Source organism: Conger conger, chromosome 14 (assembly GCF_963514075.1).
Source record: "Conger conger chromosome 14, fConCon1.1, whole genome shotgun sequence".
Classification (NCBI taxonomy): Eukaryota; Metazoa; Chordata; class Actinopteri; order Anguilliformes; family Congridae; genus Conger; species Conger conger.
The window spans coordinates 29,113,134-29,130,748 of NC_083773.1; the positions used below are offsets into that span (position 1 = coordinate 29,113,134).

Sequence of the window (17,615 nt, forward strand, 5' to 3'; positions counted from 1 at the left end):
CAATGTGAGAGCAGGATCCATCAAGAAAAGACATGCCATTCAGCTTCTGCATTCCAACAAGGCCCACGTGCTGCTGCCAGTCACCCCGCTACATAGACGCTGCCGCCCAAGCCATTTTTCAATAGAAATATTTAAAACATTTGCAGGCTACAGAAATACAAGTGACCTCAGGGGGGCATGTAATATCAACAAATTGTAGGTTCTATAACAATTGTTAAAACAAATGTACATGCTTTTTTTATGTCAGATCTCTGCCTTGTACACCAAAGGCTTTGAAAAATACTTGTGTCCTAGGGGCTGTTTGTTGGGAGTACACAAAATTGCCTTCAACTTTGACAAAACAAGCGAGTACCTTTGTCAAGCCGCTCCACAGACCACATACACACCCTGAGTTCCAGACCATTTAAGAGCCTTTACTGTGGACCCCAAACCCCATAAATCTTGCTGTGGCAAGTCCCACTAAAAGAGTCTGGCTCCTGACACTGAGAGAATGTTTGGCCTGGTGTGTCATTCAGGACTCACCGTTACTCATTTATGAATGAGTGCGTTTCAATGCACAGGAACTTCCAGCGCGTTCAGAGAATGCGATGACTCACAGCGCTGTTACGAGAAAGAGCTGTCGGGACGCACAAAAGACAGCGAGTGTGTGTGTGTGTGTGTGAGTGTGAGTGTGTGTGTGAGTGTGTGTGTGTGTGTGAGTGTGAGTGTGTGTGTGTGTCTGTGTGTGTGTGTGTGTGTGTGTGTGTGTGTGTGTGTGTGTGTGAGAGAGTGTGTGTGTGTGTGAGAATGTGTGCGTGTGTGTGTGTGAGAGTGAGAATGTGTGTGTGAGTGTGTGTGTGTGTGTGAGAGAATGTGTGTGTGTGTGTATGTGAGAATGTGTGTGTGTGTGTGTGTGAGTGAGAGTGAGCGTGAGCGTGAGCGTGAGAGTGTGTGCGCGTGTGTGTGCGCGTGTGTGTGAGTGCGTGTGTGAGTGCGTGTGTGAGTGCGTGTGTGAGTGCGTGTGTGAGTGCGTGTGTGAGTGCGTGAGTGAGTGAGTGTGTGTGTGTGATTGACTGTGTGTGTGTGATTGAGTGTGTGTGTGTGTGTGTGTGTGTGTGGGTGTGTGTGTGTGAGTGTGTGTATGTGTGTGCGCGCATACAGGGGGGATTTCTATGGATTTACACATCCCCTGTGCAAACCAGCATTTCTGGAATGAGGGATGAGGGAGGGATTTTAAAGAATTGGGGGGTTAGAGGTAACGGAATGAGAAGCAGGAAATTGGCAGGAGGACAAGCAGCCAAAGGGACAAGGAGAGGTCAGCCTGGTTCAGTGGAATTGATCAAGCAGCAGAGTGCCCGATGCAGCTCATTACAGGGCCTGGGAAGCAGCAGTGCCTCGTACAGTAGAACAACCTTGGAGGAGTACACAACCTGGGACAAGCGGGGGCAGGGTCTGCTAATCCGTCTCTGGATCCATTCCCTCCCTTTTGATAAGCTCCCTCAGCATCGCCCGAGTCCGGCTGTACCTCCCATCCCATGGCCATCTGCACACCCCTCCCCAAAACCCCCAGACTGAACGGGGATTAAGGACACTCCAACAGAGCAGGGGTCCCAAGCAGCTCCCCACACCCACACAACATCCTTAACAACTTACAATTCAAACACAAAGTCCTTTTTTCCCCCTCAAGAAAATTCAAGGATGTTGAAGGTTGCTTGAATAAGGAGCATAAATAAACTTGTTTATAATTGCAGTTCACTGGACAGGGATAAAAGAGACTTCAAAAAATAAAGTTTTGGGAAACAAATAAACCAGCCCAATTACAAAAGCCCTCTGAGGAAAGTTCAGCCTTCAACTTTCAGTTTGAAGTAAAGCGCACATAGGTTTTTCAAGAGTCCTTACTGATCGGAGCCAGACCCCTCCCAAACCCTCGCACTGGAAGGGCTCAACAGCACTGGGACAAAGAGGGGCCCACACCTGTGGCCCGGACAGTGGGCCTAATGAGTTTGAAACCCGCAGTGGGCCAAGATCAGAGAACCGCTGCTCTCAGGAACAGAATCTGTGTAATCTGAGAACCGGCATGGCAGATGTAGGAACATTTATTTGTCTTCAACTCTTCTTTATTACACACTTGCTTCTGCTGAAGTCGTTGAACAAAACTGCCTTTTGAGAATGAAACCTAGATCAGCTACTCAAGTTAACAACCTGCAAGGACCCCAGAAAGTACTGTTCAGTTTACAGCATCTGCCAGATCAGAAACACTCTTCAGGAGTGTCAAAGGCCACTGTCCACAGAAGACTTCATGAACAGAAATAGAGGCTACACTGCAAGATGCAAACCACTGGTTAGCCGCACAAACAGGATGTCCAGGTTAGAGTTTGCCACAAATTACTTAAGAGCAACCACAGCTCTGGAAAAAGGTCTTGTAGGCGGAGAGGAAAATTCACTTATATCAGAGTGATGGCAAGAGCAAAGTATGGAGGAGAGAAGGAACTGCCTAAGATGGAACAAATACCACCTCATCTGTGAAACACGGTGGTGGGGGTGTTATGGCCTGTCTGTAGTATATAGACGCATCTAAACCACAAGTTTAAGCGAATGCCTCAAATCTCACTGGCCAGTGGTTCATTCTACAGCAAGACCCAAACATGCTGCTAAAGCAACAAAGGAGTTTTTCAAAGCTAAAAAATGGCCAATTCTAGAGCTGCCAAGGCAAGCACCCGATCTGAACCCAATTGAGCCTTTCATATGCTGAAGAGAACTCAAGGGGTCTAGCCCCTAAAACAAGCATGAGCCTGCTCTGGCAGAGCATCCCCGGAGAAGACACCCAGCAACTGGTGATGTCCATGAATCACAGACCCCAAGCAGTCATTACATGCAAAGAATATGCTACAAAATACTAAACACGACTACTTTAATTTACATAACATTACTATGTCCCAAACATTATGGTGCCCTGAAATGGGGCGACTGTATAAACACTGCAGTAATTTCTACATGGTGAATCAAAAATGTGCACTTAAACCACATGTGAGTACAGAGGCAAATAAATGAACAATGGGTCTTTGTCCCAAACATTATGGAGGGCACTGTACATGCAGCAGAAATAGCAACGCAGCCACTCAATGACCGCCTGGGTCTTTGGATAAAGTCAATAATGCTGGTTATGAACGTGAGACGAATGGCTGTGGAGGTGGTGACTTCACAGGGGCATGGTGGGAGAGTGTACTCACCAGGTTCTGCTCGCAGAGTCCTCTGAACTGCTGGAACTTCTGAGACATGAGGAGCTGCGCACAGCCCACTGCGCTACGGACCTTCCCCAGCACTGCAGAGAGACACACAGCGGATTCAGCCAATCAGTAGGGCTGAGAGACACACACGCAGCGGCCTCAGCCAATCAGCAGGACTGAGAGAGAGACACAGCGGCCTCAGCCAATCAGCACTGCAAAGACACACACAGCGGCTTCAGCCAGTCACAGCAGGGCTGAGAGAGAAAGAAACTGTAGACTATTATTAAGACTTGTTTTTGGAGTTTAGCCCTAGGTGTGAGGAACCGACAGCAGCCTGATCAAACCCCTCCCCAACCACATGGACATCTGATAAGCAGTAACTGGAGTCTTTTATAAAGTTGCTGACAGAGTAACAGGATTAATCTGGCATCTGCTCCAAGCTGCCATTTGCATACCAGATTTACATTTGCCCTCCAGAACTCTCTCACTCACCGAGTTACACACAGATACACTTTCTACTCCACTGTTTTCCCTTGCAATTTTTTTATTGTATTGGCAAGGATCTATTTTATACCGTGCTTATTAGATTGCCTGCAACAAGTGATTACTCCAACTCCTATTTTTGGAGGTGGTGGTTGGACTTTTTGGACTGGTGGTTAGATTTTCACAGTAGAGACATTTTCTATTCTGGTGTGGGTTCCATCTACACACAGACTACCTGCTGAGACCTTGCATCCTCAGCTCATATATATGTTTTTAACATCTTTAGGATAGATATATCTATGGTTTTTGCAACATAAATGGGTCATTTATATTGCATTCATTTAGTTTTTTTTTTAACTTAACTGGGTCTTCTTTGAGGCTGTGGTTGTTGTTGAAGTGGCTTAGTGCTACATCCATTAGCACACACCTGGTTATTGTAGTGCAGGTGGATTATAGGATGTAACAACGGGAAAAACAAAGGGTCTATCCTCCCACATAGATACACACATACTGCACGTACACAGATGCTCTCTGTGTCCATCTGTCTCTTACGCTCTCGCTGTGTGTGTTTGTCTGAGTCTGCTGGTCCGCAGCAGGGCCAGGGCGGGCTCCTGTCTCTCAGCCCAGTGGGGGAAGGGGGAGGGGAGGGGAGTGGGGAGTGTGTTCTGTGGAGAGGATCCGGTGTCGTTGTCTGATGTCAGACGGGAACGGAGAAGAAACCCAAGCAGACAATTGACTCCTATCTGCCTGCCGGCTGGCGACATACACTTTCATATTCTCTGCTGCATCCAGAGTAACAGACGGAGAAGGGACGAGGGTCGTGACGGAGCCAGGATGGGACCCCCACCCACACGGGTGGGCTCGCGTACGGCTAAAGAGTCAGCCAGGCCACAGACTGCACTGCGCCTGTCGCCTAGCAGCATCTATTTTTCAATGAGTTTGTCTTCGTGGCCCACAGAACGTCCAGAATATTAGTTTGATCCGCTAGCCATCCGAAATGAACAAACTCCATTTCAAAGGGCTTTGTTTTCACGAGTGAACAATATAGACTCCCTGACTGTAACTGTCTGGTCTGGATCATTCCGTCAGTGCAGGTCTCAGCGCCTGAGCCAGGCAGCAGCCACAGTGCACCAGCTAACCTGGGAGGACTGCGCATCCCACAACTCAGTCATGACCAAGGGCCCGGTGTGCAGTCCTGCACAACGTCGCTGCCCAGGGAACCGCTCCCACTCGGGGGGAATTACAGGCAATTACACACTGTCCCACTCAGTCACACTCACCCCCCGGGTTACAGAGGTTTAACTGACCTTTCAGAAAGACGGCCAGTGATCCCATAATGTATCGCCCCACGGTGCCCATAAACAAAGGCAGCAGCCTTTTTAAAAACAAATAACAAAATGTTTTGAAACAGGGACAAAAGACAATTTGAATTTGCCTTTCTCTCCATGTTAAATCATTTTTCCCCCGTGAAAGAGAAGGAGGGCTGGGGTCGTGGTGCAGGATGCGTGTCCGTGAAACACCGTGGAGCTGGGCTCATCTCCGTTAATTCCCCCTGATCCAGCGCACCGCGGCGGTGCGTCTGCAGGAATGAGAGCGGGCATTAGCGCCTTGCCGCTAATCCTGGCCCGAGTGTCCTTACGCCTAATTGGACGGGCCGCGGATGCCAACCCCGCGCTTAGCCGCAGATTTGCGGCCGCACCTCGGCAAGGGGGATAAACAGATTGGCTGGATTGTCCCGGTCAAAGGTCTCGGTTCTTTCAGCAGCGTTTAAGGGGGAAAGAAGCAAATCTAAGGATTTGCTGAGGCAACAACAACAAAACAAAGGCGCTCATTTATAATTTTGAGCAAACGAGCCAGGTACATTGAGTTATCTGGACTACAGTTTATAGCCTCTGGATGGCTGGCACCACTATGGGTCAGCACTGTTTGTCTCTGCTCTGTTTGGAGGCTGGGTTAGCGCTGTGGGCCTCTGCTCTGTTTGGGGGCTTGGTTGGCGCTGTGTGCCTCTGCCCTGTTTGGGGGCTTGGTTAGCGCTGTGGGCCTCTGCCCTGTTTGGGGGCTTGGTTAGCGCTGTGTGCCTCTGCCCTGTTTGGAGGCTGGGTTAGCGCTGTGTGCCTCTGCCCTGTTTGGAGGCCTGTTTGAACCCGTGATCTCCCTTTTAATGGGGCCGCTAGCTCAACAGAGCAACTCTGGAGTTAACGGCCTGTCAGCCCCAGGCGTTTGGGCTGTTGCGGGGGAATTAAATACTTATCTTAATTAATCACTTACTTTATTTTATTGCCTTGTTTGGAGTGACTCGCAGGAATAAAAAGGAACCAAACAAGCAGGAAATCAACCAATCATTGCACAGCTCAAAAGCATAGGTGCCAAAACAAGAGAGATTTAGCACGATAAAAAGCTGCTGACGCAAGTCAGGAGAGCAAGTATCAACAGCAGAGCCGGGCACCTGGCTGACTCACTTTCTCATTAACCCTGCAGTTATCACAATGCTGTGTGGCTTGAAACTGTTTCTCGGTCAGTTCAAGTAGTAGCAAAGAAGGGCGCTGTACATGCTGAAACCTCAACCGTTCTGGCAGCAGTGCCAAGTTTAGAAAAGGAGCAGCTGCTCCCAGATCAGTTTCACCGGCCGTGCGGTGGCGATGCGGGGTGTAGCTGTGGAAGCAGGCTGTCCCCAGGTCAGTGTCAGCGGCCTTACCCTCCTCGGTGAGCTGGTTGTCTTTGGTCTCCTGCTCCATCTGCTGACACCAGCCCTCCATGCGGCCGGTCTCGGCCTGCAGCAGTTTGAGGAACCAGTGTCCGTCCCTGCGGCAGGCCGGGGCGCCGGGCTGGGGGGCCCCGCTGGGGGCGCTGCCGTTCCCGCTCTCCAGCCAGGGGTCGGGCGGGGGCAGGGACGAGGGGTCCAGGGCGGGGTCCAGGCTCTCCGAGAAGGAGGAGGAGCTGCTGCGCGTGGCCGTGCGGCCGGGGGGCTGGCGCCCGGCCCCGGCCCCGCCCTCCCCGTTGCCCTGGGGATGTGACACGGGCGAGTCTGTGGACTGGCAGGCGCTGTTCACCATGGTCTTCTCACCGGGCTTGGCCGCGGGCGTGTAGTTGGGGAGGTCCTGGGTGTCGGAGTCCGTTTCCTGTTTGGACGTCATGCTGCTGGAGCGACTGAGCCTGAACAGAGAGAAAGAGAGAGAAAGAGAAAGAGAGAAAGAGGAAGAGAGAGAGGTCACAATACTGCACACAGACAGTACTGACAGCTCTCACAGACACACAGACAGAAGGTCACAGTACTGCATACACAGACGCCAAATTCACTCACACGCGCTCGCACAGAGAGGGAGAACTCACAAGACCGCATTTTGAATGCAGTTTTATTCCATCTTATCTTAGCAGCCACCAGCTACTACCTGTATCCCAACATTTTACTAGTTCCCTTTTGACTGTTGAATGTGTGATATTCCATGTGGAACATGACGTTTCAGTGGCTTGAAGCGGGGAGAGTTCTGCAGGGCCAATGCAAATATTGTATGTAAATATAAGAGGACATGGTCCTGCCAGGAGGTACTCCGTAAGCAACTTCATCAAAGCCTCCACTTGGCTCTTATCAGTCATCCATGTAGTTTACAGAAGGAAAAGAAGAGAAAAAATATATATACAAATAAATGCAAAAATGTATGGGGGTGGGGCGGTTTGGAGAGCCAGAAGGCCCGCAGACCAGGGGCCGAGCAGGAAACGGTGAACGATGGAAAATCACATCACGGGTGGAAATGCAATCTGAAGAGGTCAGCCGAGAAGAGACGCGCGTCTCGGATGAAATATGATGCCGCAGACAGCGGTGTGGGTGTGTGGGGGAAGAGGGCGCCTTTCGGAAAAAGAAAACAATTTATGTTAGCGGGGCGGAAAAACTAAAGATTTTTCGATTAGTCTGTTCGATGGCTCCGTGCAGGACAGGCGCAGGCTTGTAGGGCAAAATTATTTCTGAGAAAATCGTTTCGGTTCAGCGAGTTACACTGAAATGAAAGCCGGCTGACGTTGCGCACGTGTGGGAGCGTGTGTGATTTCGGACGCGTGGTCGCGGAGGTCCCCCGCCTCGATAGCACGCTCGGCTACTTTGCGCCGGGCTGAGGAGAGCCCTCATAAAGCGGGGGCCGCGGTCGGCCGAGCGTAGCGGTCGTGTCAGGGGACCGGAGAGAAGAACGCGGTCATCGCGCGGTGCTGCCCTGCTTCCCTGGGTCTCCACCCGGCGGGAATAATCTTACCGTGACTGACACACCTTTACTCTGAACGCATTTAAAGACGGAATTTAAAATGTAAAAGTGGCACTTCTATGTCTGTTCATTACCTAGTCCCATGTGTGTTTGACTGTGGTGGAGGGCGAGGGGAAGTCTACGACACACAGCTGAACTTTCTCATGCATATCACCACTCCCGTAAGCGCATTGTTCTAGGACGCAGATTGAGAGAGCAATGGTGAGCATTGTGATGGAATGAGTGGGTGGCACAGGATATGGGAAGGCTAGCACAGGCTAGCACAGTAGTGCTTTTCTAGTAAGCTTCGTTGCGGTTCTCTCCGGCCTTCCACCAAACGGCCCTGTGCGTTTTGCCATGGGAAAATCTCACACGCGCAGCCTCTAGCAGGAAACGGGACGATTGGGAAAGATGGGGAGTGATGGGGAACGATGGGGAACGATGGGGAACGATGGGGAACGATGGGGAACGATTGGGGAACGATTGGGGAGAGTGCTACTCACTCCCAGCCGTCTTCCACCTGCACTCCGATGGACTGGAATCTGGCCGGAGGCGGGGGTGGAGGCGGAGTCTCCTCTTTCGGGGCCGGCTGAACACAGTCCACCTATCGACCAATGAAAGAGCACAACGCTTTCAGACCATTTTTTGTTGATAAATGCATCTAAAGTGATCCATGACGACTATTACATCAGCAAATGCTGGGAGCCTAAAAAGGGGAATGTGGTGTGAAATAAAAAACTGGATAAAAGCCACACGCTCGCCCAGGGCAACCACGAGCCAATCCAAGCCCTGTAATTACACAAGACCTTTCTGTACAAGTTCCACAAGACTAATTTCCCATGGAGCAACACCAAACACAGAAATAAGGCACTGCCTTATTCATCCATTAAGACTTTTTTTTTTGAGGGGGGGGTAACTCAATCTGTAGATACACAACACTGACTCGCTATTTTTCATGGGTCATTTGAAAACCACTGTTAGCATGATTCACCATCTAAACACAAGATCTCGATGCAAGGAGCTGAAATTTTTTTATTATCATCTTCAGTATCAAACCTGATGAAAAAAAAGTAAAAAACAGAATCTCCAAATCGCCATTAAACCAGTGAAAGGCTGCTGCTATATTTAATATTTAACTGAATATTAACATAATATTTGGAGCGTTGCAAGCCAGTTAACTCTAAACTGATAAGATGCTCACAGGCAACTGGACCCTTAAGGATGTCGAGTCCCAACGATAGGTCAGATTTCACTGCACTGTCACTTGTCTGAACCAATTAAAAGGCTTTGCAAGCTACAGAAAAAACACTGATTTGTTCAAAGCAGTGTCACTCAAAGCAAATGATTCTCCAAATAAGGCAGGTGGACAGAAGCTCTGACCTGTATGCCGATGGACGAGAGCTTCCTCCGGGGCAGGGGCTCGGCTCGGGGCTCCTCGGCGGTCAGGGTGCCCTTGGCTCTCCTCAGGGTGTCATGCTGGGAGCCGTGCTGGGCGTCTCTGGGAGGCGGGCTGGCGGGGGGCGGGGGGTCGCGGGGGGCGGCCACAGGAGGCGGGGCCCGGTGGCCCTTGGCCAGGCCGCTGGCCCGGGTGCTGTCGAGGCTGTCGGATGAGTTGCTGCGGCCCGATTGGCTGTTGGCCTCGCTCTTGCGGTCCTGGTTGTCCAGGTAGGTGTCCTGCGCCGACTCGGTGCTGCTCTGCACCGTCACCGAGATGTAGGGCTTGGAGGTGGTGCGGGGGGGCACGGGGGGCGGGGCGGTCTTCTTACAGGTGGTTATGCAGGTGGAGACTGCGGGAAGAGAGGGGCAGAGGGTTAGGTCGACAGAACCGGTGTCCATGTTAGCATACTGTACTTCAGTGCTCCACGACCCTCTTCCTGCAGAGCTTCAGGGTTGGTGGGTTTCTTTTCACCTTTAAATTAGCCACAAACTGAAGTGGTGCGTGCTGTGCTTTAATTTAATTAAACTATAAAAACTTAGACCCTGCTCCAGACCACAGTTGAGAGCTAGCGCTTTAACTGACCCCATTACTGGGGAAGGCCACACTGAACGGTAGCCTTAGCGCAAATCACTCGCGTGACCCAGCGACCGAAAAACACCGCCGGCAGCCCAATTAGCAGAAAAACATCACAAGCAACAGCTTACGGATTAACTGGAGGACATGAACCCAGGCGGGCGCTAACGCCGGACGACGCGGCCGTGCTAGCGGGGTGTTAGCTGAAGGACATGAACCCAGGAGGGCGCTAACGCCGGACGACGCGGCCGTGCTAGCAGGGTGTTAGCTGAAGGACATGAACCCAGGCGGGAGCTAACACTGGACAACACGTCCGCGCTAGCTGGATGTTAGCTGGTGGGCTCTTGAACAGAAGAAAAGGCCTGTCAGGCCTGTCGGGCCTGCCCGAGGCCATGTGTGTGGGACAGCGTAGGGGAGCGCATGACCTCTCCCTGAATACTGCCTTTCAGTCTGCAGCCCCGCGGGGAGGGGGGAGGAGGGGGCAAAGAGCGGGCCACAGGCCCAAACAGGAAGCAGGGACAATTAGCTCCTGACTTTAATTTCCTCCCTGTGGCCTCATTAGGGGAGGGCAGCTGTGGGAGGGGGCGGGGCTCCACCAGCTCTCCCGTGCCTGAACAGAGCCCTGACTCCTCCCCTCCGGCAGTCACACGGCTCCTCCCCCTCTCCCTCTAAACCAATAGACCATCAGAGGAAAATCACACGCTTCCTTAGACACAGTGCTACCTGGCTCCACAGGCCTACACAAGTACTTGCAATGCATTATATGCGGACTACATTATCTCATGCCAGGGCGCAGAAACCCATAAAAGATAATATCACTCCTAGGCTAATGCATACAAGATTCAGTCAGAGCTTGATTACACAGTTATACTACAGCACTTTCTTTGCCCAACTGTGATTTACACTCCACTGGTTTTACCATCAAAATAACCATACATTAAGTCTCTATATATTGCATTTCGTTTCTGTAGACTCTGTTCCGTCACGACGCTAAGCCTCATGCGTGTTATGGGAAGGGTAATGCAATGCTGCCGATGACTGGGTGAATATTCAGCCTTTGACACCAGAGAACGTTGAAGATATGAAAGTAATGCAAACACGCAACCTGAAACTGCATGCGTGAAAGAGCCGCACTGTCAGGCTCTTCCACTGACAAAGAGGCCGTTGATCTGAGCTGGCAGGAGACACGTCATTCCAATGGCATTAAAACCCGGCACGGGTTGTGCAGTCCGCCGGCTTTTTCCCAGGCTCCCGCACCTCCGGCTGAAGGCCGGGGCTCTGCTGACTCAGGGAAAGGCGGTAACGCGCCCACATTACTGATGGGAAACGAGCCAGAGGCCGGAATGCACCCACAGACTGGAGCTGCCGTCACCCCAATCACGGTGAGAACGACACCAGCTGACCGGGCGACTGCACCACTGGACACTGGCCCCACTCAACGCCAGGTTCACCATGGGTCACAGGGAGGAAGATTATTTAAAATGCTACAGCACAGCTTTAGAAACTAAGGCATCCCAAATTCATAATTAAGCACACAATTATGTGTCATATACACATTCGCATGGGTGAAGGATCATACACACACCATCAGGGATAACTGCCATACACACAGAATCAGGGATAACAGCCATACAAACACTGTCTGGGATAAAGATCATATACACACCATCAGGGATAACTGCCACACACGCACATACACAGTCAGGGATAAGTGCCACACACACACACAGACAGACAGACAGACAGACAGACAGACAGACAGACACACACAGAGACACACACAGACACACACAGACAGACACAGACAGACACAGACAGACACAGACAGACACAGACACAGACAGACACAGACAGACACAGACAGACACAGACAGACACAGACAGACACAGACACAGACAGACACAGACACACACAGACACACACAGACACACACAGACACACACAGACACACACAGACACACACAGACACAGATAGAATCAGGGATAACTGCCACACACACACACTGTCAGGCATAGAGCTCATACGGAGGAGTCCCACCTCCCTGTTCCACTCTCCGTGGGGTAACTGGCCAGCACCCAGCCGGGGAACGGGTAGACAAAGGCTGCGGCCTGGTTCATAGACCCCTGATGTACTCGCACAACCAGTTGTACAGAAACTCAAAGGGACGCTTGTGACCGTAGCTGGCATGCAGATGATGAATCGGAGGCATTGTCTCCTCGACTCGGTTGCAGTTCACAAAAACCCTGACCCATGACATCACCAGCAGGCTGCACTGCTTTGCAAAAACACCATTTATACCTGAGCCCTCACCAATAAAGACCACACTATCTTACAAGATCTGACGTGACTACTGTGCCTGCTTGTGTGCATGTAGAATTTCACATTGATAAACCGAAAATATCTTTGTTTTTTCATCACCACAGGCTAGCATAGTTTCAAATGGGCCCTTAAGAGGGAATAAATAGCTCTCCAACTAAATAGCCCTTTCAAAACATACTGGCCACGCGGATAAGCCCAAGATGGACCAGAAGGTCATTTTCAAATACGTAGCATCATGGCGGTGTAGCACTTACCAGCTAAAACGGCAAGTAAACGTAAACACACGCAAATGTCAGATACTCTCCGACTATGGCTAATGGTTAAATTGAAATACTCAAAGCACTCTGCATGCACTATTCCAGGATGGAAACAAATGGGCATCATTCCGCTAAGAGTCCTCATCCCTCCCCTCTTCTGACAGGATGATAAACAGAAGGACATAACGTAACTCGCAAACACATAAATCTTCGGCAAAAAATCTCTACAGGCTTTCAATATCAAAACAATGAAACGATTGTAGACGGTGTGATGACGGGGAATACCGACGCCAGCCCACGTTGGCCTTAATTTAGGCCCTGCTGGTCCGTTTCATGGACAGAACAGCCTCTGCTTTCCTAGCCGAACTTGACGCGAGAGATGGCACCTTCCTTCCATAAAGCACTCCTGCTACACAGGCTCATGTTAATGCGCCAGACCAGCGGTTTTAATGTGAGAGACTCCCTCCTGTTGTAGTGCGAGTGAGGGTGTTGTTTCTCGTGGAACGGGGAGAGAGGGCCAGAGCGCTGGGAGGTTTGGGTGTGGTTGGCATGAACGTGACCACAGCGTGGACTATAATCACCCCCTGCTGTAGGCACCAGGGGACACCAGGGGCAGGGATGAGGTACCACTGAGGCAGGGATGCAAACACTCCCCATGCACAATGCCCTGATCCAGTCCACATCTTATGACATGCAGGCAAATGCACCGAGAGCCACTCCATTGGTGGGTTCCTGATCATGCCCTGTAGCTGCTTCGAGCAAAACCAGGAATGGCTGCTATGTGCTGGGAGGAACACAGCAATTCAGCACGATGACAGATTGAACTTTCTGCATATTTTCAAGACTGTAAAAACATTTCCATCGGTAAAGACAAGTGATAAAGTCCCGTTTCATTCTCTCAAGAGGATGTTGTTCAAAAAGGATATATACAAAAACACAATTCATAAAGTTCCATAGCGACGGATCGAACCCCCGACCATATTAGGAGAAATGGAATGCGGCCTGAGAACTGGCCTCAGTACATCATGGTCCCTCCAAAGGACTTTAAAGCCCATGATGAATCCACAGGAGCTGCTGCCCCAAAACACTCGGCTGAAGCTGGAAAATCATTGAGCCAAAAGCTAAACACTAAACATCAACCAAACAGAAAAAGTGAAGTAATCTGACGCCATTCACAGTTGGCCGTGAGGCGGCAGTAGTAACAGAAGAGCGCTGTAGAGATGTCACTGCAGTTATCCGCTGCTGTGTCGCAGCGATGACCCGGGGCACAGGGCTAGGTCACGCTGTGCGCGGGTGACGACTGCTAACACAATGCGCCACAGATCGGCGTATCGCTTGAGTTTCGACGCACTCCTTCCCCGGGCCTGCTGCCAGACTGAGACATTTCTCACCGGGGGCGATACGGATTCCGCGCATGCCTGAAACCGACGCAATGCTAACCCAGCTCATCCTATGCAATAAAACCATACAAAACGAACACATATAGAAAGCTTTAACGCTTAACGCTCGTCTGATATAAGAATCTGAGAACTGTACAATCAACAAATAGAAACCTATAATTGTAAATGCCCAACAGATTGCTGATCCCGTCTCCTGGACAACCGAACAACCAATCACTATACCCCATCATCAAGCTCATCACACGGCCTTTACATACAGCAGCGCTCCGTTTGTAAATCACAGCTTCCACCCCCCACCCCCGCATTCGTTGACCTACTTGCAGTTTGAGCTAACAGAGCCTGAGGAAGAGTCCCCGTGCTTCTTAAATCTCTCAGTCAGCACGCCGGGCGGATTTGACAGATATGGGTACGTGTACGGTTCTCGGTTTGCTGGTGAAAGAGGAAGGGGGTTTTGGCGTTCCTCAGCAGGAGCGGCGGTGCGGTGTCGGGCTTTTTGGGTTGCTGCCACGCGCCAGGCACTCAGACTCCTGTCCCGCTGATTCAGCCTCGACTCCTGCCATCAGCAGTGCCTGCACAGGCGACTGTGTGGACGAACGGCCAGCTCCGGCACGCAAAGAGATACTCTAGTCAGTCACTGAGGATCCAACCTGTTGAGCCTCGGCCCCACTCCCCCCTGACTGATCTCAGATCAGCAGATCTGTGGAGTACTTGCATCACACCACAGGTTTAAATAATCTTTTTTAGATGCAGACAAATTGCTCTATGCGGACTGTAAATATAAAAATCATAAACAACAAAACTGACGCAACTTGGTAAGCATTCTCAAGTCGGTAAGTGTATTTCCCTGTGGTTTTGTGCACATTCGCACAGAACCATACACTTCCCACGGATTTGGCTTTCACGGGCCTGTTCCAAAAAAAACTTAATAAGGCTAATTAATTTAGCCGTACGTGTTCTCCAAAAGCACAGCGAGTCCGAGTTCAGGGGCTAATTGGGGCTAAGCGGGTCCAGCGAAGAAGCCGGCCAGTTCACAAACGAGTGACGGGCTCGCACGGATTTGGAAGGCATTTTGTGACGGCAAAGTAGCTCCACCTCATAGGCTGGTCGTGCTTGATAAAGCTCACAGTGCACATTCTGTTAGGGAATAGCCATCTGAAATCAGATTAGAACGGATCGAGCGGCTCTCACGGTTACAAAACAAGATAAATAAAATGAGTGCATTGCACGCAGAAGTTGCAGGGAACAGAAAGGCTGACTGTGCAGCAGGCCGTTCCAGCCACTTGGATGCCAGGAATGCCGTGAGGCGAGGTGACCGTTTTCAAATTCAGATCTGTACTGAGCACTGTGAGGACGCGGCTCAAAGCTGCCTCACAGTGCGGTGGTCAGTCACGCTGCCGCTAGGCTAAAGTGTACACGCTAGGCTGCCGCTAGGCTAAAGAGTACAAGTTAGGCTGCCGCTAGGCTCAAGTGTACAAGTTAGGCCGCCGCTAGGCTGAAGCGTACAAGTTAGGCCGCCGCTAGGCTGAAGCGTACAAGTTAGGCCGCCGCTAGGCTGAAGCGTACAAGTTAGGCCGCCGCTAGGCTGAAGCGTACAAGTTAGGCCGCCGCTAGGCTGAAGCGTACAAGTTAGGCCGCCGCTAGGCTGAAGCGTACAAGTTAGGCCGCCGCTAGGCTAAAGAGTACAAGTTAGGCCGCCGCTAGGCTAAAGTGTCCAAGTTAGGCCGCCGCTAGGCTAAAGTGTACAAGTTAGGCCGCCGCTAGGCTAAAGTGTACAAGTTAGGCTGCCGCTAGGCTAAAGTGTACAAGTTAGGCTGCCGCTAGGCTAAAGTGTACAAGTTAGGCTGCCGCTAGGCTAAAGTGTACAAGTTAGGCTGCCGCTAGGCCTAAAGTGTACAAGTTAGGCTGCCGCTAGGCCTAAAGTGTACAAGTTAGGCTGCCGCTAGGCTAAAGTGTACAAGTTAGGCTGCCGCTAGGCCTAAAGTGTACAAGTTAGGCTCCCACCAGGCTAAAGTGCACAAGAGACGATGTGGGGAGACATGCTAATGCGCTAATGTTACAGTGCGCAAAAGCATTAATGTTACAGCGCTGACACGGCCCTCTTGTCGGCTCTCCCCAGCTCCCTCACGCTCCAACTCGCTGCCTTTTCCCCTGGCCTCAGGCTAAACCGTGGCAGTAAAGAGAAACGATTACAAAGCCGCTGACAGGCTAATGATCATTACACGGCGGGACTGTGAGCTGCTGGTGTCGGAATGCCAGCCTCGCCGCTCACGCTCGCATTCCTCCGCTCAGCTGCCACTCTTGACGACAAGCGCCAGTTTCACACCTGCTCGTGACCCGGGGGTAGGGCTGAGGGGGTGAGGGGACAGCCACCCTGTCTATAGGAGAGGGGGAGAGGGGTGAGCAGGTGAACAGACAGACAGTCTGCCGACAGGGGATGGGACATGGTTAGTTTACAGTCTGCATGTAGGGTCACCTCACAGACGGCACACTGTCACTCAAACAGAAATACGGGGGCAGACGTGAAGGGGGTCAGAGAGGCTGCTCAACACTGATTCTGTTGCCATGCCTTTACCAGCAGGCCAGGGGTCTTCCACCAATAGGGTTAGGGCACGCCGTACCAATAAAAACAAACAGCACGGATCAAGTCCAAAAAGGGTTGCAGTATCCCTCAAAATAATCTTTGGCGGCCCAGGAAATTTCAATCACAACGCAGTCCCAGAACTAGCTTTAGTCCAACAGGGAAGAGATTTTCTAAGTGCACCACTTTAGATAACTTCCACAATCTCTTAAGCTATATCCCTTTAAAGTACGTGCAGCGAAAATGAATTGTCATGATGAATCAAGCAAGTGCACTTAATCCAGGTTCTGAGGAATCCAAGATCCCTTTTGAAAAACTGAGCCACCTCAACAACAGCAGAGTCTGACCAGAGACAGGGCCTGCCTGCACCTCAGAGCGGGACGTTTGGCAGGGCTGAGACGCCTGCAGCATACAGGATGGCATTCTGTGCCTGTTATGACATAATAAACCATGCTCCACGATAGCGTCAACACGTCAGTTGAAGCCTGTGCTTTAGTGCCTACCTAACAGAGCAGGCAGGCACAGTTGCACCCGCTCACGTGTGAAACGGCCGGTGTTCACGGAGGCGCTGAAGCGGTCTGCCATATGTCACTGCAGCAGGAGGCACCGTCTTGAGAAAGATGCGATTTCTCTCGCGTTCCTCTCTTGCAAGGAGAAGAAATATGTTCTTCTGCTCACCCCATTGAGAGAGAGCCTGGGAGCAGTGGGAAAACGCTGAATTATGCAATTTTATGAAAAACAGCATTTTTAGAGGTTAATTTTTACAACTGTCATTATGCTACGCTCTCGCACCAGGCCAACTACTTCTCCGCCCAACGCCGATCTGTCCGAGCAGAAACCCACAGCTATTCCACCGCCTTCCCGCATCAGTACATGGAGCAAACCCGACTCACTCCCAACGGCGTATGGGGCAATCACAACAAGGCAAAAACGCAACAGAAAAGTACCCACCCTGAATTGCTTCAGAAAATAAATTGATAGTTTCTACAGCTTGCGGGGTGCTAACTCACATGGGGCTTAATGAACAATTAAAGAAATGCAACACAATGAGTAACGCAAGGCGTAAAGCAGATATTTCACGGGGAGTGAGGGGGCAGAAGGAATGGCACAGAATAAGCTCCAGCAGGGTC

The 17,615-nt window shown here is 51.0% G+C and overlaps 1 protein-coding gene across 4 annotated transcripts in view; it reads right to left on the reverse strand.

Moving 5' to 3' along the window:
* Positions 1 to 17,615, reverse strand: part of dlgap4b (discs, large (Drosophila) homolog-associated protein 4b) — a 46,710-nt gene that overhangs the window by 3,425 nt on the left and 25,670 nt on the right. For 3 of the 4 annotated variants that reach the window (XM_061220666.1, XM_061220664.1, XM_061220665.1), the window contains 4 exons: positions 9,299 to 9,705; positions 8,422 to 8,522; positions 6,385 to 6,842; positions 3,210 to 3,301 (listed from right to left, as the gene is read on the reverse strand). In XM_061220666.1, coding sequence (XP_061076650.1) covers positions 3,210 to 3,301; positions 6,385 to 6,842; positions 8,422 to 8,522; positions 9,299 to 9,705 — 1,058 coding nt within the window. The remainder of the gene's footprint in view (positions 1 to 3,209; positions 3,302 to 6,384; positions 6,843 to 8,421; positions 8,523 to 9,298; positions 9,706 to 17,615) is intronic. The other variant, XM_061220668.1, reaches the window with a different exon arrangement.